The sequence below is a fragment of the Emys orbicularis genome, chromosome 8, assembly GCF_028017835.1.
Source record: "Emys orbicularis isolate rEmyOrb1 chromosome 8, rEmyOrb1.hap1, whole genome shotgun sequence".
NCBI classification, from domain to species: Eukaryota; Metazoa; Chordata; order Testudines; family Emydidae; genus Emys; species Emys orbicularis.
The window spans coordinates 36,200,598-36,228,375 of record NC_088690.1 but is presented as its reverse complement, the minus strand read 5'-3'; the positions used below and the strand labels follow the sequence as shown (position 1 = coordinate 36,228,375).

The 27,778-nt window shown below is 43.4% G+C and overlaps 1 protein-coding gene across 1 annotated transcript in view; it reads left to right on the top strand.

Annotated features, from left to right (window-relative positions):
* Positions 1-788: 788 nt before the first annotated feature.
* CNN3 (calponin 3) overlaps positions 789-27,778 on the top strand; it is a 44,043-nt gene continuing 17,053 nt past the window's right edge. The window contains exon 1 of the mRNA XM_065409130.1: positions 789-933. Coding sequence (XP_065265202.1) covers positions 877-933 — 57 coding nt within the window. The 5' untranslated portion in view covers positions 789-876. The remainder of the gene's footprint in view (positions 934-27,778) is intronic.

Here is a 27,778-nt window from a genome sequence, read left to right as displayed (position 1 = left end):
CTGGCAAAATACAGGTAGTGAAATACAGCAATCATCACAATTCCAGATGTGAACTGGGTGCTTAGGATAGTGAGGCATTTGGTAAGTCTTTTGAAATAGCCAAGATTTGTCATGGTGGTGAGAGGTACAAGGAGTTTGGCAGAAGATAACAGAATTAAGGCTCCTATTACCCCTTCCTTGTAGCTTTGAATCCCTTGAAGTCTTTCTGGGGTCTCATCAAAGCGAGTGATCTCAGACAGCAGACTATGATGTCCGATTTGATTAATAAGTCTCTCTCTGTGTGTAGATAGATGTAGCATGTGTTAAAAATTAGTGGCCGCTTCAGATTCCACAGCGAGGTTCCAGGGCACTGAAATGATTTTTCCATAATGCTGCTGCTGCTGTAAGGTTTGAGCGGCTGCAGATTCTTTCCTGTTGACGTTTTTCCAGCCTTGGCAAAGCTGCCGAGCAGACCGCTCTCCTGTTACCAGCTCCCAACCTGCCACCTCCCCGCGCTCCCCCATCCCTCTGCTCCCCAGCGCTGCCCTCCCTCCAGCAGGTGCCCACGCTGCACCTCCCCCAGTTGCATCCAGTCCCTGACCCACCTCCGCCTGCCAGCATCTCCCGCTGTCCCCCACTCGCCCACGCCCTCACCTACCCCGCGCCCCAACCAAGCCCCCCGTCCGGCCTCCGGATTGGCCCGCGGGCTGCTCCAATGGCGGCGGCGAGGGAGGGGGCTGCGCGCGGGGGGCGGCGGGGCCGCGGCCGGGGGAGGGACTAGAACTTTCCGCCGCGGCCGGGCCGGACTTTCCCCCGCAGCAGCCCCAGCCAGGAGCGGCGAGCAGAGCGCAGGGAGCGGCCGCCACCCGCCGGGAACACGGACCCTCCGCAGCCGCCATGACTCACTTCAACAAGGGCCCCTCGTACGGGCTCTCCGCCGAGGTCAAGAACAAGGTAGGGGTCGGGGCCGCGCGGGGGCGGTGGGGCCGGGCGCCCCCCCCCCGGGGGCGGGGGAGGGTTCCCCGCTCCCCGCGGGCTCTTCCCGCTCCGGGGCAGGATCCCTCATTGTCTCCCCGGCCCGGCCGGCGTCATCCCTCGCTGCGCCTGCTCTGCCCGCCTGTGGTGGGGGCCGTGATCGCCGCCCAGCGCTCCCTTCGCCGGGGTAGGGGCGCGGGGCAGCAGTCGCCGGCCCTCGCCCGCCGCCTGGAGCAGGGCTCCCTCCGCGGAGCCTTGTGGGGCGCGCCAGACAAAGGAGGACGAGGCTCCCTTGGCGGCCAGCGGGGTGCGCCCGCCCCTGGCCCTCGCTCGGGGGGAGGATGGGCAGGAGCAGGCTGCTGCGGGTGTCCCTGTGGTCTCCGCTCCGCGCGGCCGTGGCCCACCCCTCCCCGGAGATGGTGGCCGCAGCGGGGAGAGCGAGGGATGCTCCGGGCTACGTGGCTGGAGTCCGGCTCCTTGCTGGTGTCTGAGGTGCGCCTAGCAAGGGCAGCCCCCTGCTGAGCCGTCTGCCAGCCGAGCCCTCCCCCGGCGTAAACGCTGTGCTTAATGTGTCATGAAGGAGCCCTGGGGCTCAAGCAATTAGGTACCAGGGCGTAAGCAATTTTTTTTTTTTACTTTCACAACTGATGCGACAAGCCCAGAGGTGCCCGGGCCATGAACTGCTGAGCCTAGAGGTGCCAGGGCTCAGTCCTGGCAAGCCTGGTACAAATTAAGGACTTGGCAAAATGCCGCGACTCTGCCTGACCGCTCAGGGCATATTCGTCTAGTCAGTAAACGTCGTTGTCACACTGAGGAATACGGTGTTTTCAAAGTTAATGTTCCCTCCTAGAGTTTCCTAGGAGCAGCAGACTCATGTAGTACGTGTCTGTATCAATGTGTAATATGCCAGCGCCTTTTTTCTCCCCCAACATTGCGACTCATTCCTTCTACCTGGCTGCATCACTGCTAGTGCCCCCCACCACATCCATGCTTATCCCTTCATTGACTACTATCTACCTCTCTGTCCCTCTCCCCCCACCCCCCAACACGGCCTTTCCACTCTTGCATATGCTCTCCCTCCCCTATCTTTCTAGTCTGTAACTTGCTGAGGGGATGAAATTCCTGATTCACCTTTGTAGCTTTTAGGGTTTTAACTCTCTCCATTAGATTTGCATACAAACAGACTGTGTGAAAGGTGGTGGAGGAGCTGGGTGGTATTTGTCTCCTTGTTAATTAGTGAACTCTTTGGTCTGGGAAAGGGATGAGAAATCCCCTCTCCCCAATAATTCCAGCCCAAAGCGCCAATACATTCCAATCATATTACATCATGGGGTACTGAGGAGAGACCAGCCAATCGCGTGGGCGCTGTGCACAGAATGCTCATTGTCTCCTCTGCTGCTCCAGCCAAAAGGGGGTGGGTAGAAGAGTCGCACAAAGGAGGACTAGGGAGGGTGAGGCCGCGGCAGCTACTGCTGCTGGGGTTTTAGTTTCCATTAGTCTCCTGGGGAAATAAAGCATTTCAGGATTGCCACCATCACATTCATCTCATTGCCTAATGCAAAAAGGCATGCTCCAGTGGCACCTAAGCCACAATAAAATATGTTCCTGCAGTAGTACAATCATGGCAGAGACACATGGTACAGATAATATTAATTCAGCAATTGCTTCTCCTTTTGATAGTGATTTTAATCTGTTTACAAAGTGTGTGTGAAAATACCTCCCAAAGTACCTATGTTTTGATATTAAAACAGTTCTAACATTAGTAGCATGGCCTTTGAGCAGCGTTTCACTGGTTTTCTTCTGTTGTTTTTGATTTGGTTGTTCTCTCTCTTCCATTATTCTGCTCTTTGAAAGATGCTTTTATTAGTATTCCATTAATCAAATCTTAAATGATAGTATTCAGAGCTGAGCATTTGTTTTGGCACAGGCAAAAATCTTTTCAACAGAAAGTACACTACTAACACAACCATGTTGCTTACTTCATAACTGGTTGTTTCACCTGTTTGCAAAGTACCAAATCCAGCATCAGACTTGACTTAAATTCTAATATGCTGTTTCATACTGATTTATGGTCTAGTGGAATCATTGGGTGCATTTTTATTTTACACTTAAGACTAGCCCAAAAATATGTAGAGGATTTTACAAAACATCCAAAATATAGTTTTCTTCCTTGATATCTATTGACTTTCTAACATAGTTATGTTTAGTTACAAACCTTGGGGAGTCTGGCTAAGCAGATGCCTATTTCAAGGAGTTTCTTTTAGATTTCCAGAGTTGTTTGTCTAGTAAGGTTATGGTAAAAATGTATAAAACATTTGAGCATGTTAATGAGAAGAAGTAATTCCTTTCTGCCCGATTAAGGTTCTTGGCTGTTAACTCACAACTTGTAAAATTATTTCTCTGTTATGTACATGGAGTAGCAAAGAAGCTTTGTGTTCTTTCTTCCACTTATTTTCATCAACTTCCTTAATCTACTGGGCCCCATGAATGTCTGACAGCAGTCCATAATACTAAAATAGTAAATAAAACTGTGGAACCTATTTCCATAAAGACTTAAATGTTTCACCTTGCTGAGTCCTTGTTATCTGAGTAAGGAACTGGTTTCTCTGCTTTCTTTAATAGGATTGTCTTTCCAAAAAGATTCCCTCCATATGCAACTTACGGTTGATTTCTATTCTGGCTTGTGGCTTCACCCAGTAACATCTGTCAACTCAACACCAACATAAAGGATTTAGAATGGAGTTAATTTCTCTTTCTGTAGCACCGGGCATCTGTTCTCAGAATTTTGTCCTTAATGCAGAGATCAAACACAAGATATTATAGTGCAGTCAGACTTACAGCTTCTTTCCTAAGAAGAATCTTGTGTGTGAAGTACAGTAGAACCTCAGAGTTATGAACATGAGAGTTACAACCAGTCAAGCACACACCTCATTTGGAACCAGAAGTATGCAGTCAGGCAGCAGCAGTGGCAGAGACTTCCCCATCTCTTCCCCCTCCCAAAAAGCAAATACAGAACCATACTGTGTTAAACATAAACTACTAAAAAGTAAAGAGAGAGCCGCATTTTTCTTCTGCCCAGTAAAGTTTCAAAGCTGTATTAAGTCAATGTTCAGTTGTAAACTTCTGAAAGAACAACCATAACGTTTTGTTCAGAGTTACAAACATTTCACGGTTACGAATAACCTCCATTCCTGAGGGGTTCATAACTCTGAGGTTCTACTTTAGGTCTTCCCTTCATGTAAAGTTCCAGAAGACCAGGAAGAAATGGCTCTACTAAGGTCCAGGTGGTCCTTTCCTAAAACTTCTTGTGTTTTGAGAATGAGCTTTGTTCATCAGTTGCTTGATTCATTTTTTCTTACTTTAGTGACCCAGTTTTGTCCCACCTTTCCAGACATGCTTTCTAAAAATATTCATGCACATGGCAAACATTCATTTTTTTCCTTAAATTTTGATACTAGTCTTGTTTTGATTGATTGTTTTCTGAGCTGGGTAGAGAAGTCTCTTGATTTGGTTTTATCATCTCATTTGGCATTGTAACAGTTTTCAAAGATATTTGTTACTGTTCTGTTGTTTGTAAGAATTTCTTTTTTTAAACAGTCTTGGTGCTCCAAAAGCATTATTTGATTTTTTTTTTTTTAAGTGTAATTTGGAGCTTCAGAAGCTCCATCTACTTTTTGCATTACTAAGCTCTAACTCCATGTTTACTCTGAGAGAACTTGTCTTTTCCCTTTTGTTCCTAACCTCTTAGTCATTATTAGTAGGGTGCTTTGCCTCTCTTATGGGAAACATTCCTCTCCCCATTCAAACAGATGTCTTTATAATTGGTGGTAGCAGAGGTATTCAAAGGTCTTGTCTACACAAGAAAATTGTACGGAGTTAGTTAAATCCATGCAACCCTCTTGTGTGGATGCTTTTGTTTCAATTTACAAGTATCTTCTATCAAGTTAGCTTAAGTTGATTACTTACTGACTTAAGTTAAACTGATAGAAAGTACTCTAAGCAAAATGAGTGCACATATAAGGGAGTTAAATCACTTTGTACCAATTTAAATCTGTTTACAACTTTGTGTAGGTAAGGTCTCGGAACAAAGATTGATTCCATATTTTGTGTTTCCTTCAAAAGACTGGACAAAGTATTTCTGTGGTATCAGTAATGAAGTGGGGGCCAAATAAAACTATCCTCAGTCAAGATACAGACTTTGCCTGACATTTTACTTCCCCCTCAGTGTACTGTTACAAATGAAATGGCTTGCAGTTGGCAGGAGTCTGTGCTTCCGCCTTGTGGAAAACATAAGGTGCCAGACAGTGTAGGGGGAAAGGGAGGAATTATTTTCTTGCTGGACCAGGGCCATGTACCCATCTCTTTCCAATCTCTCCTACCCTCTCCCTCCTCCCCCCGCCTCAACAGAAAAGCAAGCCTCTTCCCCATCCTCAGTATCCAAAAGGCATGAGACCTCTGGGTGTATGGGCATTTACTAATTTAAGTTTTTAGGATGTGTTGACAGACCCCAGCAAATGCCATTATCCAAATGCTATATCTGCTGCTCCTTTCTGCTGGGGGTTGTGGGTTTTTTATACTTTTAGATTGTCTAATTTTTCCCACAACTGGGAAAGGAAGAATAGACACAAAGGGAGAGTGTTGAACTTATTGGGGGTAGTGTGTCTGTAAATTTGGCTTGGTATTGTGTTCCCTATATCTTACCGCAGGGGTGGGCAAACTTTTTGGCCCAAGGGCTGCATCTGGGTATGGAAATTGTATGGCGGGCCATGAATGCTCATGAAATTGGGGGTTGGGGTGCAGGAGGGGGTGAGGACTCCGGGTGTGGCGGGAGTGGGCTCTGAGATGTGGCCAGAAATGAGGAGTTCAGGCTGTGGGAGGGGGCTCTGGGCTGGGACAGGGAGTTGGGGTGCTGGGGTGGTGGGAGGAGGTGAGGGCTCCAGTTGGGGGTGCGGGCTCTGGGGTGGAGCTGGGGATGAGGGGTTGAGGATGCAGGAGGGTTCTCCGGGCTGGGACCAAGGGGTTAGGAGGGGGATCAGGGCTGGGGCAGCGGGTTGGGGCGCAGAAGGCGGTTGGTGTGCAGGCTCCAGGTGGTGCTTACCTCAAGCAGTTCCCAGAAGCAGTGGCATGTTCCTCCTCTGGCTCCTATGTGGAGGCGCGGCCAGGCAGCTCTGTACGCTGCCCCGTCTGCAGGTGCCACCCCTGCAGCTCCCATTGGCCCTGGTTCCCGGCCAATGGGAGCTGTGGGGGCATCGCTCGGGGTGGGGGCAGCACACAGAGCCCCCTGGCTATCCCTACTTGTAGGAGCCGGAGGGGGGACATGCCGCTGCTCCCAGGAGTCATGCAGAGCCACGGCATGCGCGGAGTGGGGCAAGCCTCCGACTCCACTCCCTGGCTGGAGCGCGGGAGCAGGGCAAGCCTCCAACCCTGCTCGCCAGCAGGAGTTTGAGGGCCAGATTAAAATGTCTGAAGTTTGCCCACCCCTGTCATGCTGCCACTTTCCATACGGTGCTTGGCAAAAACCATCAGCTCCAGCAGGAAATTGACACAAGAATAGTCTTTCTGACCCATGTGAACATTACTAAGCTTCAGTTATCCTCTCTGCAGCTGTGACCTTGAAAGGGCAAGTGCAAAGACGCAGGGGTGTGTGTGAATTGTTTTAATTTGAAGTTGGAGCTTGGTAGCTAAAAGAAGCTTGGAAATAAAACATCTTCCCCATTTTGAAAGTGTGCAGGAGTGGAACATTGCCTCTGCCTCTCTCCCAAGGAGAAAACTTGAAGGAGTTTAAGTGAGTATTTGGGCTGAATAATGCCAAGAAGTTTGACTTTGTTTCTCCTGCAACAGCTGACAGAGAATTTTTTAGGTTGTGATATCTTCAGTTATTGTAGGGCAAACACAAAATCTTGAATTCAGTTCTTTGCCCACAAGTGACCTTTTTCTGAATATTTAAACTTACAATTTTTATTTCTGTTACCTACTTAGGAGTTTCTTTTTAAAGCTTTAGGGTTAGTGATTTAGGAGCGGGTTAGAGTCTTGGGTGCCTCCAACTGGACTGGTTTGCCCTCTTTCCTCTCCCCCACCTTCACCCAAACTCAAATATCTTTGCCCTACTTATTTCAAAAATAAACTATATGCTTCTGTATATCTTTTCCTTGCTCTGTTTCAGTTGCCTTACCTAATTTTCTTATAGCAACAGAGGATTGCACATGTGCTGCTGCACACAGTACATCTCTAGTAGCACCTAGAGGAGTGTAATGAAAATGAATAGTGTGTAGGTTTGAGGCATGGTCTTCACTAGCAGGGGGGATCGATCTAAGTTATGCAACTTCAGCTACGTGAATAACATAGCTGAAGTCAATGTACTTAGATCTACTTACCGTGATGTCTTCACTGCGGTAAGTTGACTGCTGACGCTCCCCCGTCGACTCCGCCTACGCTTCTTGCTCCGGTGGAGTACCAGAGTCGATGGGAGAGCGCTCAGCAGTCGATTTATCGCGTCTTCACTAGACGTGACAAATCAACCCCCGCTGGATCGATCGCTCGGGAGGTAAGTGTAAACATGCCTTCACTGTGCTCATATTGTTGTCTCTCTGGATGAGTTGTGCGCAAAGGCATAGGAGATCTTCTGCAGAGGTGATCTAAAAATGTAGGATTTCTGCAGTCTAGTTTTTCCCTCATTGTGTGAGGTAAATGCATATGTTAATACCTATAAAACATGCAAGCGATCTTAATATCTTAATTACACTGTTAAAATTCAAACATTTTCAGTTTGAATAATAGTCCAAGTCTTTTTGTTTCCTCTATATGGAGACTAAATTAAATCTGACATCCATAGTAGAACTCTTTGTAAAAGAGATTACGAATTAAGTGCAATATTCCCTTATAAAACCCAAAGATATTTTGGAGTACGTAGTGATGTGATGTTCTTATGATCAAATAACAGGACTCAAGTCTCATTATTTTCACCTCACAGTAGCTCTTTAAATGGATAAACATTTGCTAGTTAAACATCACTTTAATTGTGAATAACACTAAAAAAATTACTCCTTGTCTCAATTCTGTAGTTCGTTTCCCAAGGAACTATGAAACTCTCTGGATCCATGTGTGAAAGGAATTTAAATACTTAAAACTCCAGACTTTTTGGTAATAGGGGACTGCGGTGGAAATAATTCTGTGGTTGTAAAGTATCTTTGTGGTTTGTTAGGTGACTTCTCTAAATTTAATATTTGTATATATTAATCGTAAGTGTCTCTGTATTGTCCCTATTAGCAGTTACTCCTAAGCATTCTCTGCATTAACTGGTACATAGGGATTATGGAATATTGACCAGAGCATTTTTATTCACTTTAGTGGAAGCTTAGCAATATGCAATATTTGAGTGCAGTGAACCCAGCGCAGGAAGAAGTGATGCATAATTATAAGCATATTCTTGGAGAGAATGATTCAACAAGAAACAAGTTACAAAATGTAGATATCGTGGTGGTATAGTGACTCCATAGTTAAGTTTGCATTCTATTAATGTAGTTAGCTGACACTGTCCAAAGTATGTGCACTAATTATATACATTTACATCACTAATGTTAAAAGTTTGTATATATTTTCTGACTTGAAGTTAAGATGAATTTCCACAGGTCCATGTAGCTAAACAAATGAATTGTCAGAGTAAATGTAGCTTACATAGAATATTCTAACTAGTCACTTTCACTCTTTCTATACTTAGGCTGTGTAAACACTACAGCTTAGGTTGGTATAAGTTACATTGCTCAGGGGTGTGAATAAGCCACCACTCTCAGGGCACGTCTTCACTACCCGCCGGATCGGTGGGTAGCAATCGATCTATTTGGGATTGACTTATCGCGTCTAGTGAAGACGCGATAAAATCGATCCCTGATCGCTCTGCCGTCGACTCCGGAAATCCACCGCGGCAAGAGCGGAAGCGGAGTCGACGGCGGCGCGGCAGCGGTCGACTCGCCGCCGTCCTCACAGCCAGGTAAGTCGACCTAAAATACGCAACTTCAGCTACGCTATTCACGTAGCTGAAGTTGCGTATCTTAGGTCGACCCCCCTCTCTTCCCCCCCCCCCCCCCGGTAGTGTAGACCCAGCCTCAGTGATGTAAGCTACACTGACCTAAGCACTGGTATGGACAGTGCTATGTTGGTGGGAGAGCTACTCCCATTGACTTAATTACTCCAGCCCTCTCAAGCAGCTGTAGCCAAGTCAACGAGAGAGCTCTCTTCTGTCGGCTTAGAGCAGGGGTAGTCAAAGCTTTATTGGAAATTGGGGATGATTTAGATGGTTTCAATCAGGGGTATGGATACCCATGGGAATATCCAGAGGTCTTCCAGGGGATACATCAACTCCTCTACATATTTGCCTAGTTTTACAACAGGCTACATAAAAAGCACTAGCGGAGTCAGTACAAACTAAAATTTCATACAGACGATTTGTTTATCATAGAATATCAGGGTTGGAAGGGACTCGGGAGGTGTCATAACTATAAAGGGAAGGGTAACAGCTCTCCTGTGTACAGTACTATAAAATCCCTCCTGGCCAGAGACTCCAAAATCCTTTTACCTGTAAAGGGTTAAGAAGCTCGGGTAACCTGGCTGACACCTGACCCAAAGGACCAATAAGGGGACAAGATACTTTCAAATCTTGGGGGGCGGGGGGGGGGGGGGGGCTTATGTTTGTGCTCTTCGTTTTGGTTGTTGTTCGCTCTTGGGACTGAGAGGGACCAGACATCAATCCAGGTTCTCCAAATCTTTCTGAACAAGTCTCTCATATTTCCAACTTGTAAGTAAACAGCCAGGCAAGGCGTGTTAGTTTTTATCTTTGTTTTCTCAACTTGTAAATGTACCTTTTACAGAAGTGTTTATCTCTGTTTGCTGTACTTTGAACCTGAGGCTAGAGGGGGTGGGGGTCCTCTGAGCTCTTTAAGTTTGATTACCCTGTAAAGTTATTTTCCATCCTGATTTTACAGAGATGATTTTTACCTTTTTCTTTAATTAAAAGCCTTCTTTTTAAGAACCTGATTGATTTTTCCTTGTTTTTAGATCCAAGGGGTTTGGATCTGTATTCACCAGGGAATTGGTGAAGGTCTCTCAAGGCTACCCAGGGAAGGGAATTAGCTTTGGGATGGTGGCAGCAGACCAGATCTAAGCTGGTAGTTAAGCTTAGAAGTTTTCATGCAGGCCCCCACATTTGTACCCTAAAGTTCAAAGTGGGGAAGCAGCCTTGACAGGAGGTCATCTAGTCTAACCCCCTGTTCAAAGCAGGACCAATCCCCAGACAGATTTTTACCCCAGTTCCCTAAATAGCCCCCTCAAGGATTGAACTCACAACCCTGGGTTTAGCAGGCCAATGCTCAAACCACTGAGCTATCCCTCCCCATATATACTCTATATACTGTACACTGAAATGTAAGTACAATATCTTATATTCCAGTTGATTTATTTTATAATTATATGTTAAAAGTGAGAATATAAGCAATTTTTCAGTAATAGTGCGCTATGACACTTTTTTGCATTTTTATGTCTGATTTTGTAAGCAAGTAGTTTTTAAGTGAGGTATAAATTGGGGATATGCAAGACAAAGACTCCTGAAAGGGGTACAACAGTCTGGAAAGGTTGAGAGCCACTGATTTAGAACAATCCTTGCTTTTTAGGAAGGTCTAAAAAGCAAGGATTGTTCTAAATCAGTGGCTCTCAACCTTCCTAACTAACTCCCATCTTTCAGAGCTGCTCTAGTAACTTTTAATTTTTTTTTTTTTAACATAGTGCCTAGGCTAGCAGCCCTATTCATGGGCAGTTCTATTGCTAGACACTGTACAAACAGATGGTCCCTACCCAAAGAGCTTACAGTTAAAACTATAAAACAAGAGACAACAGATGGATACAGACAGATAGCTGGAAGAGTACAAGGAACCAGTGAGACAGTACAGTAACTCCTTGCTTAACATTGTAATGTTCCTGAAAAAATGTGACTTTAAGCAAAACAATGTTAAGTGAATCCAATTTCCCCATAATAATTAATGTAAATGGGGGGGTTAGGTTCCAGGGAATTTTTTTTCACCAGACAAAAGACTATATTTTATTTTTATAAAATACACACACACACACACACACAGAGTATAAGTTTTAAACAAACAATTTAATACTGTACACAGCAATGATGATTGTGAAGCTTGGTTGAGGTGGTGAAGTCAGAGGGTGGGATATTTCCCAGGGAATGCCTTACTGCTACATGATGAACTAGCACTCAGCTGAGCCCTCAAGGGTTAACTCTCACACTCTACAAGGCAGCAGGAATGGAGGAAGGGGAGACAGCATTGCAGACAGAGACATACACCGTGTGTGTGAGAGAGAGATGCGCATTGCCCCTTTAAGTACGCTGACCCCACTCTAAGTACATTGCCTTTTTAAGTAGATCAGCAAGTTGAGACAGCAGCTACTGTCAGCAAGCTCCCTCCATCCTGAGCCCTGTCGTGTTCCCCCCCACTCTATGGAGATGGGGTAAGTGGGGAACAGGAGCGGGGGGGAGGGGGACACCCTGACACTCTTCCCTCCCCCTCCAGCACAGCAAGCAGGAGGCTCCCAGGAGCAGCTCCAAGGCAGAGGGCAGGAGCAGCACACAGCAGTGTGGGGAGGTCAGCTGAGCCGCCCGACAATTGATAGCCTGCTGGGCGGCTGGCACATAGGGAACTTAGGGGAGCGGGGAGCTGATACGGGGGCTGCCAGTCCACCCTGGTTCTAAGCCCCCACCAGCTAGCTCCAACAGGCTGCTCTTTCTGCAAGCAGTGGACAAAGCAGGTCGCTGCCAAACAACGTTATAAGGGAGCATTGCACAACTTTAAACAAGCATGTTCTCTAATTGATCAGCAATGTAACAACGTTAACCGGGATGACTTTAAGTAAGGAGTTACTGTATTGGTCAGCATGATGGGAAGTGATATCAGTGTCCTATCCATTGTCAAGTTTTGCATAGGCAGCACAGCAAAGGAGAGTTTTTAATTGTGATGTCAACCTTTGCTCCACTCAGTTTCTAGTTTTTACTGCCCATCAGTCAGCTTTTCCTTTGTACACATTTGTGCTTTCTCTTATGCTGCCCCTCATGTATAGTAAATCCCTGGGGGAAAAAATGATTCAGGCACTACCTTACTCCCCTTCAAATACTTCCTTAAAACTCACTTCTGCCCACCATGCTTACAGAAATCTTCCTGCTGACCACAACTTGGCAGGTGATGAGAAATGACCACCCTCTCTGCTGCCTTCCTTTGTCTTAATCAACTACTAACTCCCCTGCTCCTGCCATGCCATTTCACTTCATCCTTCACTTTACCTCCATTAGAAACAACCCCACATCGACAAAACATGTAACTAATGAAATCATGCCAATCTCTACCATGTTCCTTTGCATGGATATCTCTGACTCCAACCCATTGTCTATCCTTGTCTTTTTAGGTGTTCCAGAGAACTTACCAGATGGCCACTTTGTATTTAGACAGTGGCTAGCAAAATGGGACCCCAATTCTGAATGCCTTTGGGTACTCCTATAAATGTTTAATACTAAAATGTTAATATATGAACCAGACCTACTATAAAGTACTACGCCAGTTGTAGAAAAGCTGGTTGGCGTTCAGAGTTGACGGTCCATATTTGTGATTACACTCATGTTGTGACACCCTACTGTCTGGCCAGAGCAATGTGGCAATGTTTGTGCTGAGCCAAAGACTAATCTCATTTGAAATGAAATAAATATATACTTAAGAACTTCACAGATTTGAAGAGTACAAGAAACCTTTATTAGTATCACACCCTACATTAATTAATAGAATTATCAAACAACTCCTGAAATTCCTGAGGGACACTTGAGTTGGACACAGTAAAAATGGTGACTGTAAAGTTCTTAAATTTGCCAATAGAGGACAGATAGACCATCAGAATTAAGTTTCTAAGTTTGATTTTCCCAGAAAACTTCAGCCAATCATTGAATAAACCACAGTTTTGGTGTCATGAGGTTTCTTTAATTAAAAAAAAAAAAAAAGTCTCTTGAAGTACTGACCATTTTGAAAGTGCCAGAACTCCCATGGACTCTGATTTGAAATACTGAACTCCTTACTCCTTTAGATGACCAATATGTACTTAAGTTTTAACAAAATTACTTATCCAATAAAAGAAATTTAATATTTATTGCAATAACTTAACTATTCATTTGACTAGTCCTCCAAAGTCTTTACTGAAACTGTTAGTAATGGAAGAATATGAAGCTTGCTGAGGTCAACATCCAAGAGTCTAGTAACATGTACAGAAAAGTTAACTGCATGACTTACGCTTATTGTATGCATCATAAGACTGTTTGAATTAAGAATGTGGGAAAGACAATTTGCTTGAGTCCTGTTTGAACCAAGCTGAGGAAGTGAGATGGGGGTCTCTGAATTAAACAGGTTTAACTTGCATTTCAGTAATGGTTGCTTGTTGAAATGTACAGCTGAAGTTGTTTTGAATGCAGTGTCAGTGTGTGACTTTATTTTGAAATTTTAGAGAAAATTTTGCTACATTCTTGATGCCATATCAATACCATAAGGGGATGACTAATTTATTCATTGTTTCATGACAATGAAGTTTCAGTGAATTTGATTTTCTCTCACCTTTATCTGTGACCATCTTAAGTCAAAAGACATCTTAATTTTTTGCAGTAACCTGCCTTTGAATATAAAGGATAGATAGAAGCTTTTCTCTATTCATAACTGTTAGCTTCTGTAGCTATGTAATGCCATATATAGTGTGCATCTAACACATCCTTTTAAGGAAAAAATTTTAGAGAGATTCCTATCCCCTATGGAACTGTACAGGAAAGGCTTCCAATAAAACAGGCTGGAGGCCAGGACACGTAGGGCAATTTGAAACAGATTTTTTCGAAGTGAGATCATGTGAAAAATCACTTTCTTCCCTTTAAAACCTTTTTGCTAAAAAATACTTTACAAGTAGTTCATCCTAAACACTACACACTGTACTGCCTCAATCCGTCCCTCTTGTGTAACTGTTTGAGACTATACATTTACATTTGGAATTTTGATTTTTTTTAACAGCATGTTTTAAGTTTGTGTTGTGTGACAATATGTTCACTGACCAATTAATCTGATGAAGTTTCTCTGCAACAAAATAATTTTTTTTAAATACTATAAATATTTAAAGCTGCACTCCAGTGGGAGAACACTTTAACCTGTCTGGCCATTCTATGGCAGACCTGCGGGTGGCTATCTTAAAACAGAAAAACTTCAAAAACAGACTCCAGCCAGAGATTGCTGAGCTGGAATTGATATGCAAACTAGACACAATCAACACAGGATTAAATAAAGACTGGGAATGGCTGAGCCATTACAAACATTGAATCTATCTCCCCTTGTAAGTATTTTCACACTTGCTTCTTATCAAACTGTCTGTACTGAGCCATCTTGATTATCACTTCAAAAGTTTTTTTTCTCTTACTTAATTGGCCTCTCAGAGTTGGTAAGACAACTCCCACCTGTTCATGCTCTCTGTATGTGTGTGTATATATATCTCCTCAATATATGTTTCACTCTATATGCATCCGAAGAAGTGGGTTGTAGCCCATGAAAGCTTATGCTCTAATAAATTTGTTCGTCTCTAAGGTGCCACAAGTACTCCTGTTCTTTTTACTCCAGTTTATGTTGCAATTTCTGAAATCAATGCAGAAACTTCCTGTATAGCAGATACTAAAAAACAATAATCTTTGGTTGTTTCCACAAAAGCTCATTTTATCTCTAGCAGACATGACTGGATTTAACATTTCATAATAGATACCAAAACATAAAGGTTTTAGTCATGCTGAAGGAACTTGACAGTAAAGAGTTTCCAAAAGAGCATTATGTTGAAGAATGAGTAAATTAAACTTCAAGTATCGTATACAGATTTTAATTCCACACAGAAGATGTAGTCTGAGCATATCTGACTAAATGGCTTTTTCTTCTGCTGTGGAGATTTTGTTTTAGGAAACTTTTTATTGCAGCAGTGGTCTAGTCTAAATACAGTTAGTGAATAGTAGTGACTGTCTTCAAGAAAGTAGATATTAAAATAAGATAAAATATCATCATGCTACTATATAAATCCATGGTACACCCAAACCATGAATACTGCATGCAGTTCTGGTCACCCCGTCTCAAAAAAGATACTAGAATTGGAAAAGGTACAGAGAAGGGCAACAAAAATGATTAAGGGTGTGGAACAGCCTCTGTATGAGGCGAGTTTAAAAAGACTGGGATTTTTCAGTTTGGAAAAGAGATGACTAAGAAGGATATTAAAGAGGTCTATAAAATTGTGAATGATGTGGAGAACGTGAAAAAGGAAGTGTTATGTACGCCTTCATGTAACACAAGAACCTAGGGGTCATGCAATGAAATTAATAGGAAGCAGGTTTAAAACAAACCAAAGGAAAAAGTACTTCACGTAATGCACAGTCAACCTGTGGAACTCATTGCCAGGGGATGTTGTGAAGGCCTAAACTATAACGGGGCCCAAAAAAGAATTAAATAAGTTCACGGATAGGTCCATCAATGGCTATTAGCCAAGATGGTCAGGGGGACAACCCCATGCTCCTGGTGTCCCTAGACTCTGATTGCCAGAAGCTGGGAGTGAACAACAGGGGATGGGTCACTTGATGATTACCTGTTCTGTTCAGTTCTTCTGAAGCACCTGGCATTGGCCACTGTTGGAAGACAGAATACTGGGCTAGATGGACCATTTGTCTGACCCAGTATGGCTGTTCTTATGTTCTTAAAGTTAGAAAAAAGACTTATATGATGTTTCTCAATAGTCCTAGTAGTCCCAAAGCACATTAGATGAAATATAAAAACGAACACTGAAATGCAACCCTTCTGAAATAGAATGCACTTTAACAGCAGAGAAGCCAGTGACATCAGGTTAGGCTGAAGTAAAGAGTTGTTTTCTTGAAAGATGGGGAAATTTGGAAGGCAAAATGTAACTAACTAACTTGGAGTTTGGCCAAGATACTAACCAGCACACATTTAACCCTATAATAGGGGTCATGAAACCTTTAAAGGACAAATGGCGAGGGCTTCCATTTTATACTTAATCTGAAATATGGCACTACCATGAGTGTAGTGCTTTCTACTATATTGTTTCAGAACTAAGTTGGGTTGAAGAGTGCCACTGCCTGTAGCAGTTTTTCTTAGAGGGGTTAGGCATGCCCAACCCATAGGATTAATGTAGATGGTTTAATATAGACCAGGGATTCTCAAACTTCATTGGACTGTGACCCCCTTCTGACAACAAAAATTACTACATGACCCCAGGAGGAAGGACTGTAGCCTAAGCCTGCCCGAACCCCGCCGCCCTGGGTGGGGATGGGCAAAGCCTGAGCCCCACCACCCTCAGCTGGGGGCCAAAGCCGAAGCCCCAGGGCTTCACCCCAGGCAGGAGGCCTGTAACGTAAGCCCAGCTGCCCAGGGCTGAAGTCCTTGGGCTTCAGCTTTGACCCCAGGTGGTGGGGCTTGGGCTTTGGCTTCAGCCCTGGGTGGTGGGGCTCGGGCTTCGGCTTTGGGCCCAAGAAAGTCTAAGTCAGCCTTGATGACCTCATTAAAATGGGGTCGCATGCCACTTGGGGTCCTGATTCACAGTTTGAGAACTGCTGAGTAGACCATATACAAATAGTTAGTGTCAGACCACAGATCATTGTAATATGAAATCAGTGATACGGTGAGGTGACGGTGACTACTGAGTTTTCATTTATTAGGTTGAAAAAGATCAGTATCAACTTTAGAATTCCTAGTGCTTTATATAAATCCATCTAGGAGAACTATACAGTAGATTCCACTTATTAACACCCCCTTAGTGGACGGTTAAAAGTTGCCAGTAATAGGCAGTTGCTAATAAGTAAAAGGCAGATTTGCCAGTTTGTGTCCAGGGTATGAAGCACTAGGACAGTGGTCCCCAACCTTTTAGATGAGCCACGGAGGACCGTGGCGGCGGATGAGCATCCGCCGAAATGCCGCTGACAAGTGGCAACATCAATAGGCGTCGCCGCCGACAAGCAGCGTCATCCAGAGGCATCACTGCCGAAATGCTGCCGAAAATCAGCGGCATTTCGGTGGCGATGCTTCTGGATGCTGCTGCTTGTCGGCGGCATTTCGGCGGATGCTCGTCCACCGGCCAGTACGTGGGTGCACTTAGACGCCCCGGCGGGTACCATGGCACCCGCGGGCACCGCGTTGGGGACCCCTGTACTAGGATATGCCTTCCGTGGCTGCAGCATCACAAACTGCTTGCGGCTGCTGCTTGGCATGTCCCAGGGCTTCCTTCTAGATTGCAGCCAGAGAAAGAAGCGTTGGGGCTTCATGGTACCTCTCCCTGCGCTCTGCACTTTATCATGTGCTGGCACAGGGGGCCTGGGCTCGGCAGGTCCCAGTACTTCCTTCCCTGGCTGCAGCCCTGCATACCTGCTTTCCAAGGGAACACCGGAGGTTACAGCCAGGGATGGAAGTGCTAAGATGCATGGAGTCCTGGCTCCTGGTGCTAGCGGAGGATGCAGCCTGTAGAGCCCAGAGATACCATTCAGTCCCATGGGCCTCCAGTGCCCCTACTCCTTGTAGCAAGCCCTGGCATCAGGGTAGCAGCCCCCCTCCCTGCTGCTGCCCTGCCCACAGCCTACCCTGGGGCATGGGCTTGGCACATCCTGGTGCTTTCATCCCTGGCTTTAATGTTGCAGACCTACCTGTGGCCATGATTTCCACATGGAGTGAAGGTGCCAGGGACCCACAAAGCTGCATGGCACATAATAAAATTACCAATAAACAGCAAGCATGTTACCTATAACTAGACCAATTAACATTTTAGTCAGTTGGATAATTCCAGGCAAAATGTTTCTATAGAAGGAAAGCTAATAGGTTGCTGTTTAGTGGAATCTACTGTATAAGTAAAAGACGGTATCAGCAGAGGAAAATAGTTTAAAATACGAGTAACTAATCTTACTTCAACTGTTTTCAGGAAATCTTTGGGAAGCAGATGTTGCTTATTCAGAATCTGTCAGATGATGGGTAATCCATTATATAAAAGGAGTTATTGTCCCAAAAATCATTAAGTGATGAACCATAATTAATTTTACCTTACTGGTAAGAGACCCTGCTGGTGTCATTTATTTATTTATTTAAAAGTAATTTAATTTTAGATCTTCTTATGACTGTCTTAAGAGAGAGCTTTCCTGGATGCAGACCTAATGATGTACTGTAATGACCAGATCCAGAATATTATCAGGCGCTGGACAATGTCTTTAGGAACACCAGGGTTAAGAGTACACTTCTTTTCCATTTCCCCCTGTTCTTAAACCCTACAAGGATTCACCATGGGCTACAGAGGCAGAAGCAGATTCTTAAGGGGGCTGGTGAACCCAGTTTTCCAAGTCTGTCAGGTGCTGGGGGAGCAGAGGGTGGAGCAGAATGGATCATAAGGGCCTGAAGCAGCTGATTGATAAGCTCTTCTCACTCCCTGGAGAAAGGAGACTAAATATCTTGGGCTTGAATGGGCAACTACACTCCCACCAGGAAACTGGCTGAAGAGTGGAGAAGAGGCTTGGCTGCAGGGAATTTTTGTGTATGGAGTTGAGGGTGGGGTTTCTTTCTCCCAAAACCTGCATGGAGGGAGGGGAAAGTGTCCTAATAGGCAACATTTCCTTACTTCGTCACACCATCTCTTCTAGCTTCCTTGCAGTCCTGACCTATGGAGAATTGCTGTGGCCCCAGCAGTTAAGTTGCTCATTCTTCTATTCGGTAGACTGTTTTTTTTCTTCCCATCTTTTGTATTCTAGAAGGGGGTGTGTTCTTGACACAGACCATGTTACAGCAGAGGACTGCCAGCTGCCTGGGAGCTGCCTTGATCTGCCGTTTATGTGAAGTCATCCAATCTTTTAAGCAGATTGTAGGGGCATGGTTTCAACACAGGAAATCAAATTTTAAGAACCCTGAGTTGGGGTCTACTGTGCGGTTTCATAGAGAATGAGGGAGATACCTTTTTTTTTTTTTTTAATGGCTATCATATGTACTTCAGTTTGCCTGCTTGATTGTATTCTGTATGACCGCATGGAGTTAAATCAAAGGAGGATGTCAGGAGGAAACAAACAGGAAATGAAACTGACAGAGACAAAGCTACTGCCATTGAGAATTTTATTCCTTTGCTCTGCATGTTATGTACCCTTTAGGTGAATAAATATCTGTTTTGAAGAAGGTGTGTTTGAGTCACTTTAATCAGCTGTTGTCACTGGGTCCTGGAGGAAAAGGGATTACAGGTGCCAAACACCATTGGGCCTGTTGTGTTGTCATGGTTGGCATATAGGAAGAGATTTGAGGGAAATTCAGAAAAATGGGGATATGAGCTCTGGTGAATTTGCAACCCAAATCAGGGGTTACATGAGGAAATGGTTGGGAAGTTACTGTTGGTGGTAAGTTTTCTAGAAATCAGGTGAGCACAATTTATAATTGTACGGCTAATGTAAAGCACACAGACTCAAAAGGGCTGGTGTCTTGGACCATTTTATATTAGTAGGGCTGTCAAGCAATTAAAAAAAATTAATTGTGATTAATCGCACTGTTAATAAAATATTTAAATGGTATTCTGGATGTTTTCTACATTTTCAAATATATTGATTTCAATTACAATACAGAATACAAAGTGTACCGTGCTCACTTTATATTTTTTATTACAAATATTTGCACTGTAAAAATGATAAAAGAAAGTATTTTTCAATTCACCTAATACAAGTACTGTAGTGCAATCTCTTTATCATGAAAGTTGAACTTACGAATGTAGAATTATGTACAAAAGAAAATGCATTCAAAAATAAAGCAATGTAAAACTTTACAGCCTACAAGTCCACTCAGTCCTATTTTTTGTTCAGCCAATCTCTAAGACTGAGATTGTGCTACAGTACTTCTGAGGTGAGTTGAAAAATACTTTATCATTTTTACAGTGCAAATATTTGTAATAAAAAATATAAAGTGAGCAGTGTACACTTTGTATTCTGTGTTGTAATTGAAATCAATATATTTAAAAATGTAGAAAAATATCCCAAAATATTTAATAAATTTCAATTGGTATTCTAGTGTTTAACTGTGTGATTAAAACGGCAATACATTTTTTTAATCACGGTTAAATTTTTTTAGTTAATCATGTGAGTTAACTGAGCTGCAGTAGCACTTCAACATAGAGGCTACCTATGCCAGTGGGAGGGGTTCTCCTGTCAGTTGGTAATCCACCTCCTCCTAAGAATTCTTCTGTTGCCTCAGTGCTGTCAACATGGGGACTTAGGTCAGTTTAATTATACAGCTTGGGGGTGTGGAATTTTCCCAGCCGATTTAGCTAATCTCACCTGATTTTCTAGTGTCGATCAGACCTCTGTGTAGGGTAGTGTTTTAGCATTAGACTCATTCTGCATGTTTTCTATCAACCTATTGAAGCATTTATATTTTTTATACTAAAAGAAAAGTGTTCTTGAACCAGAGCTTGCTTCACTTTATGGTTGCTATTTTTTTTATAAAGTACCCTTTTTTCCTCTCTCTCTCTCTCTCTCTCTCTCGTTGGTTTTAATCAGAGGTCAAAGGGGGTTGTTACAAGGTGACCCTGACATGAGAGCCCTGTAGCCAACCTCAGTAGCACAGGTATTACTTATTTTAGTTTTCCCTCCATCTGCCTACAAAAGAGAATACGGTCTCAGCAGAAAATTCAAGCCCTTTTATTCATATAAAGGCCCTAGTCCAAATCCCTCGGGGTAAAAGCAGTTCCTCCCAAATTTCCAAAGTAAAATAAGGTAACACAGCAGCTCTTCAATCCTATTCAGAAATTACTACTCCCAGGTCACCCACCTGAGAGTCATTAAACCAGTGTTTCTCAAACTATTGTATGGGTGACCCCTTTCACATAGCAAGCCTCTGAGTGCAAACCCCCCCACCAATTAAAAACCACTTGTTTATATATTTAACACCATTATAAATGCTAGAGGCAAAGCGGAGTTTGGTGTGGAGGCTGACAACTCGTGCTCCCCTGCGGGGTCCTGACCCTCAGTTTGAGAACCCCTGCATTAAACACTTGTCCCAGTTCCTTTTGCTCCCTGTCAAGGGCCCCACTCTCTAGCCCATCTACCTGAGGGGTCCAAGATATGCTTCTCTCCCCAGCGTTTTCTCCTGTAACCTCAAGTCGGATCTCCTGTGAGAGGTCTCCCTGCAGTGTTCCACTCAGCTGCAAATCCTGTCCCTGCTCCTGGGGATCTCCCTCCAGAGTCAACCCCTTGCTTCTGGGCCCAGCTTGCACTAGCCAAGGTCTCCTGCAATTCTTTCCCTCTGGCAACTCTAGTGCTTCTTATCTCTCCTCGCTGTTCTTAGACAGCACTCACTGCTCCCACTAACTCTGTCTCTTCTTTATTTGGCCCAGGTATCTTCTCTTAAGCCCAGTTGGGAGGCAGCTGATGAATCACAGGTGCACTTGACCTTGCCCCCTCTTAAAAGGGCTAGTCTTGCTGTGACAGGGCATTGTGGATAAAAGACATGACAGATCTTCCTTTCTTTTTCTCCCTGCTCTCTATTTTGAAATTCCCTTGTAGGCTAGGGGAGGATTGTGCTGATGTTGCTCTCAGAATCATTCAGTTGCTTAAGAAGTTGATCTTTATTTTACTTTGCTGCTCGTACATTGTGCTGTGATACATATGCAGGCGAAGTAGACACACGTGGTGTTTTGCTACTGTTGGGGCAGAGTAGGGGAGTACAGCTTTTCTCTGAGTTTTCATTCCCTTCCCTCCCTAGGTTTCTCACCCTGAGGCTATTGTTGCTTCTCCACACAATAGATACTTAACCAATCTGTAGTATGAAACTCACTAAGACTACATTTATAAGCAACTGCTGCTACTTAGTTAGTGGGTAATATCAAAGGTGGGACAAGAAATCCCAGGAGACTAAAAGGGGAAATTAGTATTAATTTTAGGATAGAATGTATATTGGAATTTCTTGCAGCTGGCTATCTGAAGTTCACTAGATTGGGAGCTGAAAGGAAACTATTAAAACAACCACTGACACCTGATCATCTTGGTATCGTCTCAGTTCTTTTTCCAACCCCCAATAGATAAAAATCAAATCATTGTGGTTTGAGAAAAAGAACCTAAGACACTGGAAACTTTGAGCCATGTAGACAGCTTGATCTCTGGTAGTATAATTAAAGACTACATTTCAAGATTTCTTTTGTTCTGACTCAAGAGAAGTGTTGCACAGGGAAATATGCAATGGTTCCTTGCCTCTCCCTCCTGTTAAAGCTTTGATCTACATGATTTTCTATGCTAGAAGATTTCCACCATGATGTTTAAAACAGAAAGTTGTGTTTTAAAAGCAGAAAAGCCTGTCTCATAAATAGAGGGCAAAGCAGTAGAGATTAAGTGAAGAGCTTGTTGGCATGGCCAACAGGTGTGTTAATTTCTGTGATAGTATTAACTAGAGCAAATTGACATGCTATCTTGTTAATATATCAGATACTCTATGTGGCATGTGAAGACATTGTCTGGAATGGTCTCTGCTACAGTGGCAAGCTATTTGTAACAAAAAGGGTAGATTAGAGTAAATATAAGTAAAAATAAGATTCTGAATAAATCACATTCTGCTGCTGATAATTGGGTTTGATTTCTGAATATATTTTCTATCAATTTTCAAAACTTTGTATGGAGCATGGTTTGAGGCTGGCTATCCTACTTATCCCCAGCTCTTAGCTTTGATACATATAATGTTGCTCATGACTTGTCTGGGAGAATCTTGAAGCTTGTATCTTGTCTTAGTCCAGGTTCCTCTGAGAAACTGGGCAGAGCTTTTTGTGGTTGCTGTTGAGACTTACATACTAGGTAAGGAGTTTCATGAACTCCCCTTCACTGTACTGTAAAAACTTGAAAGAGGTTGTGTCACAGTTCAGGGCAACAGCATCATTATTTCCTCCTTATGGTCCAACAAGGGCTCCCACTCTTAGGTTTCCGGCTCCCTCACCGTCACTTCTCTTGGGCAAGTCTCTCTCCCTCCTGACGGGGGTATTTCCAGGCTGCACAGATCCCTGCTTATACTGTGAATTCCTCAGCAAAGTCAGACTGTCTAAACAGGTGTGCTTTACTTCTCTCCTCAGAGATTATAAACCAGGGGTCGGCAACCTTTGGCACACGGCTTGCCAGGGTAAGCACTCTGGCGGGCCGGGCCGGTTTGTTTACCTGCCGCGTCCGCAGGTTCGGCCAATCGCGGTTCCCACAGGCCGCAGTTCGCCGCTCCAGGCCAATGGGGGCGGCGGCAAGCGGCGCGGGCCGAGGGATGTGCTGGCCACTGCTTCCCGCCACCCCCATTGGCCTGGGACAGCGAACTGCGGCCTGTGGGAACCGCGATTGGCCGAACCTGCGGACGCGGCAGGTAGACAAACCGGCCCGGGCCGCCAGGGTGCTTACCCTGGCGAGCCATGTGCCAAAGGTTGCCGACCCCTGTTATAAACAGTGTAATTACCCACAGTTAAGTTACCACACAGCTCTTTCTAAGCAAGCACACTTATTTTTGAGGTGAAAGCATTACAGAGTAAACCTATTGCAAATAACAAAAGAACCCACATACATGCTAATAAGCTTACCAGAGATCACCCCAATTCCAACAAGGACTCTGGTAGGTGAACAGTCCTTCAGACCCCGCAAAGGGGGATTTCTCTGGTCACAAGTTCATAACCGCTTTTGTTCAGCACGTGCAGCCCCATGTATCCGTGAGTCACTATTTTATCCAGCCTGGGCTCTGATCTTGTCTTTATGTAATAATTAATCAGCAGATAAAAGTTCACTGCTCAAGGCGCAGCTTCAAAAGGTTGAGTCGGGGTGAGAAGTTGACTTCCTCTTCTCCCAGGTACTTATAGGAGTCTCACTTAATAGTGTTTGTCTGCTGTAGCACATTGTTTCCAAGAGTCCTTTGACGCTCATAACACTTCCCAGGGTTTACATTAGCCATATCTTCTCCCTAGAGACATTCCATACAATCCCACAATAATATATAGATGTATATTAAAATGCAAATGTGTAAGATACTTGAAACTTAAATCAATATGGTTTAACTTAATAAGATTCGTCCAGGATATTGCAGGAGATTTCCGTTGTCTATTATGAGAAGAATGAGAAAAGAGGCTCCCAGCACAGACTATAGCAAAACAAATGGTGTAAACACCCATGTGCATGTTTCTTGACTTGAAGAGGCCAAGAATGCCTTTTCTGAGCACAGTGTCTTTCATGGCAAATTGCATGTTTGTGGGCAAATATCCACTAGAAACCAGCAAACTCAACTTCAGTGACATAAGTCAGATTGAGAGAATGCATTTCCACTGTCCAAGTGAAAAGCTGCTCTGCTAACAAACATGTTGTTTAAAACTTAACCTCAACCCCGAAACTATCCAGTTTTTTTTTTTTTTTTTTTACCTTGAGCGGAGCCCAGAGCTGGAGCACGGACCAGTAGGTTTTTGCCCGGAGCTGGAGCGGAGCCGGAGCAGAGCAATTCAAAAATTTGATTGCTCCAAATCCCTGCTTTATATTTGTTTTGTAATAGTTTGACACTAAATGTGAGAGTAGAATATGGGTATTAAAAAAATCTTAGCTGGATTTGGATGAAATTCGGTATGAGGTTAATATGTTCCCAAACGTCTCCCACCAATCTTGTGCCTCTGCTTCTCTTTTGGCAGAAAAACTGTAACTTGTGTCATTTTAAACAAGGCTATGAACCCTGCCAAATTTTCCTATCAGGAATATACACATCTGAAACTGAAGTCCTTATTAAATAAATTCTTGTTTATCACCAAAAGTACATATTGAGGTGTGTGCATAACCTCAGACCTTATCCTTTTACCCAAAGAAAAGTTCTGGCCATTTCTCCAGTTCTGAGGTGGCATGCAGTTAGTTGCCTTTTAAGAAAAAAGTGAAATGAGAACTCCTTTCAGGGGTGCTGGAACAATTTGTATAGTGGGCATAGGCTCTGGGGCTGGAGCACCCATGGGGGAAAAAATGGCTAAGCTCCCATCAGCAGCCCCCCGATCAGTATCTCACCTCCCCAGCGCCTCCTGCCCACCACAATCAGCTGTTCTGTGGCGGGCAGGAGGCGTTGGGGGCTGGAGGAGTGAGGGGGGACGCGCCTGGGGTAGGGCTGGGCCGGGACGAATCGGGAGCAGGGCCTTGGGGGAAGAGGTGGAGTGAGGGGGGGGCCTGGGGCAGAGCTGGGGTTCGAGCACCCCTCGTCCACAAATGAAACTAAAAAAACCCCTCCAAGCCGGCAGTGTGGCAGCACCCCCAGCTCCAGCACCGTTTACATTTGAAGTAGAATACTTATATTAAATATTTAAGATTTGTGAATACCAATAGTAACTGTGCTAGATCCATAGATCAGGATGTTTGAGTTCAGTCTGACATATTCTAGCTGATAAAACATCTGGCTCACAGAACACATTTTTCAGGTGAAAATAACAGTTTATTGATACATATTAAATTCGTTTTTGAAAGGGAAATCAAAGCACACTAGACTGAAAATCAGTTGCAGACACTGCTTGTGCTTTGGTAACCTGCTCTCCATGTAAGAATAATAGCATGATCAAGTGGTTAAGAGTACAGAGCTGAGAATTGGGAGTTACAAGTTCAGATCCTGACTTTGAGGCTTAATGTATGAATCTTGAGCAAATTGTTTTAATCTAATTGTTCCTTACTGCCTACCTTATAGGGGAGTCTTGAGGCCTAAGCAGTTAATATTAAGTGGTTTTAGACAAAATATACTATGTAAATGTTAAGTATTATGGCATCGCAGCAAAGAGCATCAAAACAATCTCCATTATAATCCTGCTTCCATTCACAAAAAACTCTGAAACTCACCTTTGGATCTTAAATTTCCATGCTTGTATATCCTAAAGTGAATTTTTCTTGAAAGCTTGAGCAAAACTGCTGTTTGGGGGTTTTTAAAAATCTGGTTCTTTAAAAATGGCTGAGTATTTTTTCAGAGGAATAGCAGGTAAAGTGCTAAACTCTTAAACCTTACAATTTGGCATACACGTAGTTCTTAATGTGCACTGTAATACTGGAAAAGGTTAGCGTAAAAGGGAGTTGAAAGTCCACATGAGATCAGCACAGTATGAAATGCAGCTATATTTGTTGAGATGGCAGCCTTGAGTGTGCTAGGTATCTTTTTGTTAATTTTGTAGTTATCTGCTCTGGTCCCTTGGATAGCCTGAAATTAGCCAGGATAATTTTACAGATGTTTCTAGGACTCCATGTACTTAAAAAAGGAATAGTCATGCCATTGCATGCTGCCTTTGTCACTAAAATTTCCTGGTTGCTCAAACGATGGTGGTGATCACAGATTTTGTATAATTAAAAAAACAAAACAAAAACCAAATACCTACCTGAATAGAATAGTACCCCAGTATCAGGCTGAAAGTTGAAGGATTTTGAATTCTCATCATGCCATTTCTATAGATTGTTGGGTTAGTCATTTGAAAATTAGCTGTGTGAGATATCAAGAACTCTTTGGTGAAAGGTGCTATGTAATAATTAACGTATTCTAGAGTAATTTACATATTTCATTGGACACAGTATATTGGTATTTCTCCAAATAAAGCAATTTAGCCTATCATTGTAGTTTTATTGCACTAAACTTGTTGGGATAAATTCAGCTAGTGCCAAGTGGTCTAATGGTCATTAACCAAGTATGAAATTCTGTGTTAAGATTTAGAATGGAAAACATTTGTTGCCAAGCACAATAAAAGGTGTATTTCCTTCGTACCCAGGAAGCCTGCTTCAGGATAGCAGTGGTCAGGTGATGTTTGTAGTACGGAACTACTTGCAATTTTTTGCCAGCCAGCAGAGCATTAAAGTCCTGGTGTTCATTTCCCTTGCTCCTCCTACCCTTCCTTTTTTTTTTTTTTTTTTTTTTAATAAACAAAATGAAGATAAAGGGACACCAACTTCACATAACTTCGAGTAAAAATGTTTTACATGAGAATACTATAGTGAAATTGGAGGGGTTTTTTTGTTTCATTTGTGAACTTGACAGCACTGAACAAAGGTAGTGTCACTGCTTCCTTTGTATTGTTAGACAGTTTTTCCTTTTGATTGTGTGGGTCTTCTATACAGCATCAGGGATAGTGGGGGAAAAAAGCCTTAAACTTTTAGCTCTTTTTTCAAGTTGGTGTTTCTTTAAAGCAAAACTGAAATTGCATGAGTATGCACAAAAGTCAGGAAAACCCAAAGTCAAGTCTGCATATGCAACCTGAACACTACTTCCTTATGTATTATGAAGCATTCTCATCATGACCATACCTTTTCTCAAATAATACAGCAGGGGTCGGCAACCTTTCAGAAGTGGTGTGCCGAGTCTTCGTTTATTCACTTTAATTTAAGGTTTCGCATGCCGGTAATACATTTTAATGTTTTTTTAGAAGGTCTGTCTCTATAAGTGTATATATTATATAACTAAACTAGTGTTGTATTGTAAAATAAACAAGGTTTTCAAAATGTTTAAGAAGCTTCATTTAAAATTAAATTAAAATGTTGATCTTACACCGCCGGCCTGCTCAGCCCACTGCTGGTCTGGGGTTCTATTCACCTAGGCTGGCTGTGTTTCTGCACCCTTGGATACATATTCAGCATGGCTTAAAAATCCACTTGTTACTCCTGGGGGAATTCTGTGCCAAAAAAATTAAAAATTCTGCACACAATATTTTAAAATTCTGCATATTTTATTTGTCAAAACAACATTATAATCATGCCAGTTTCAATTATTTT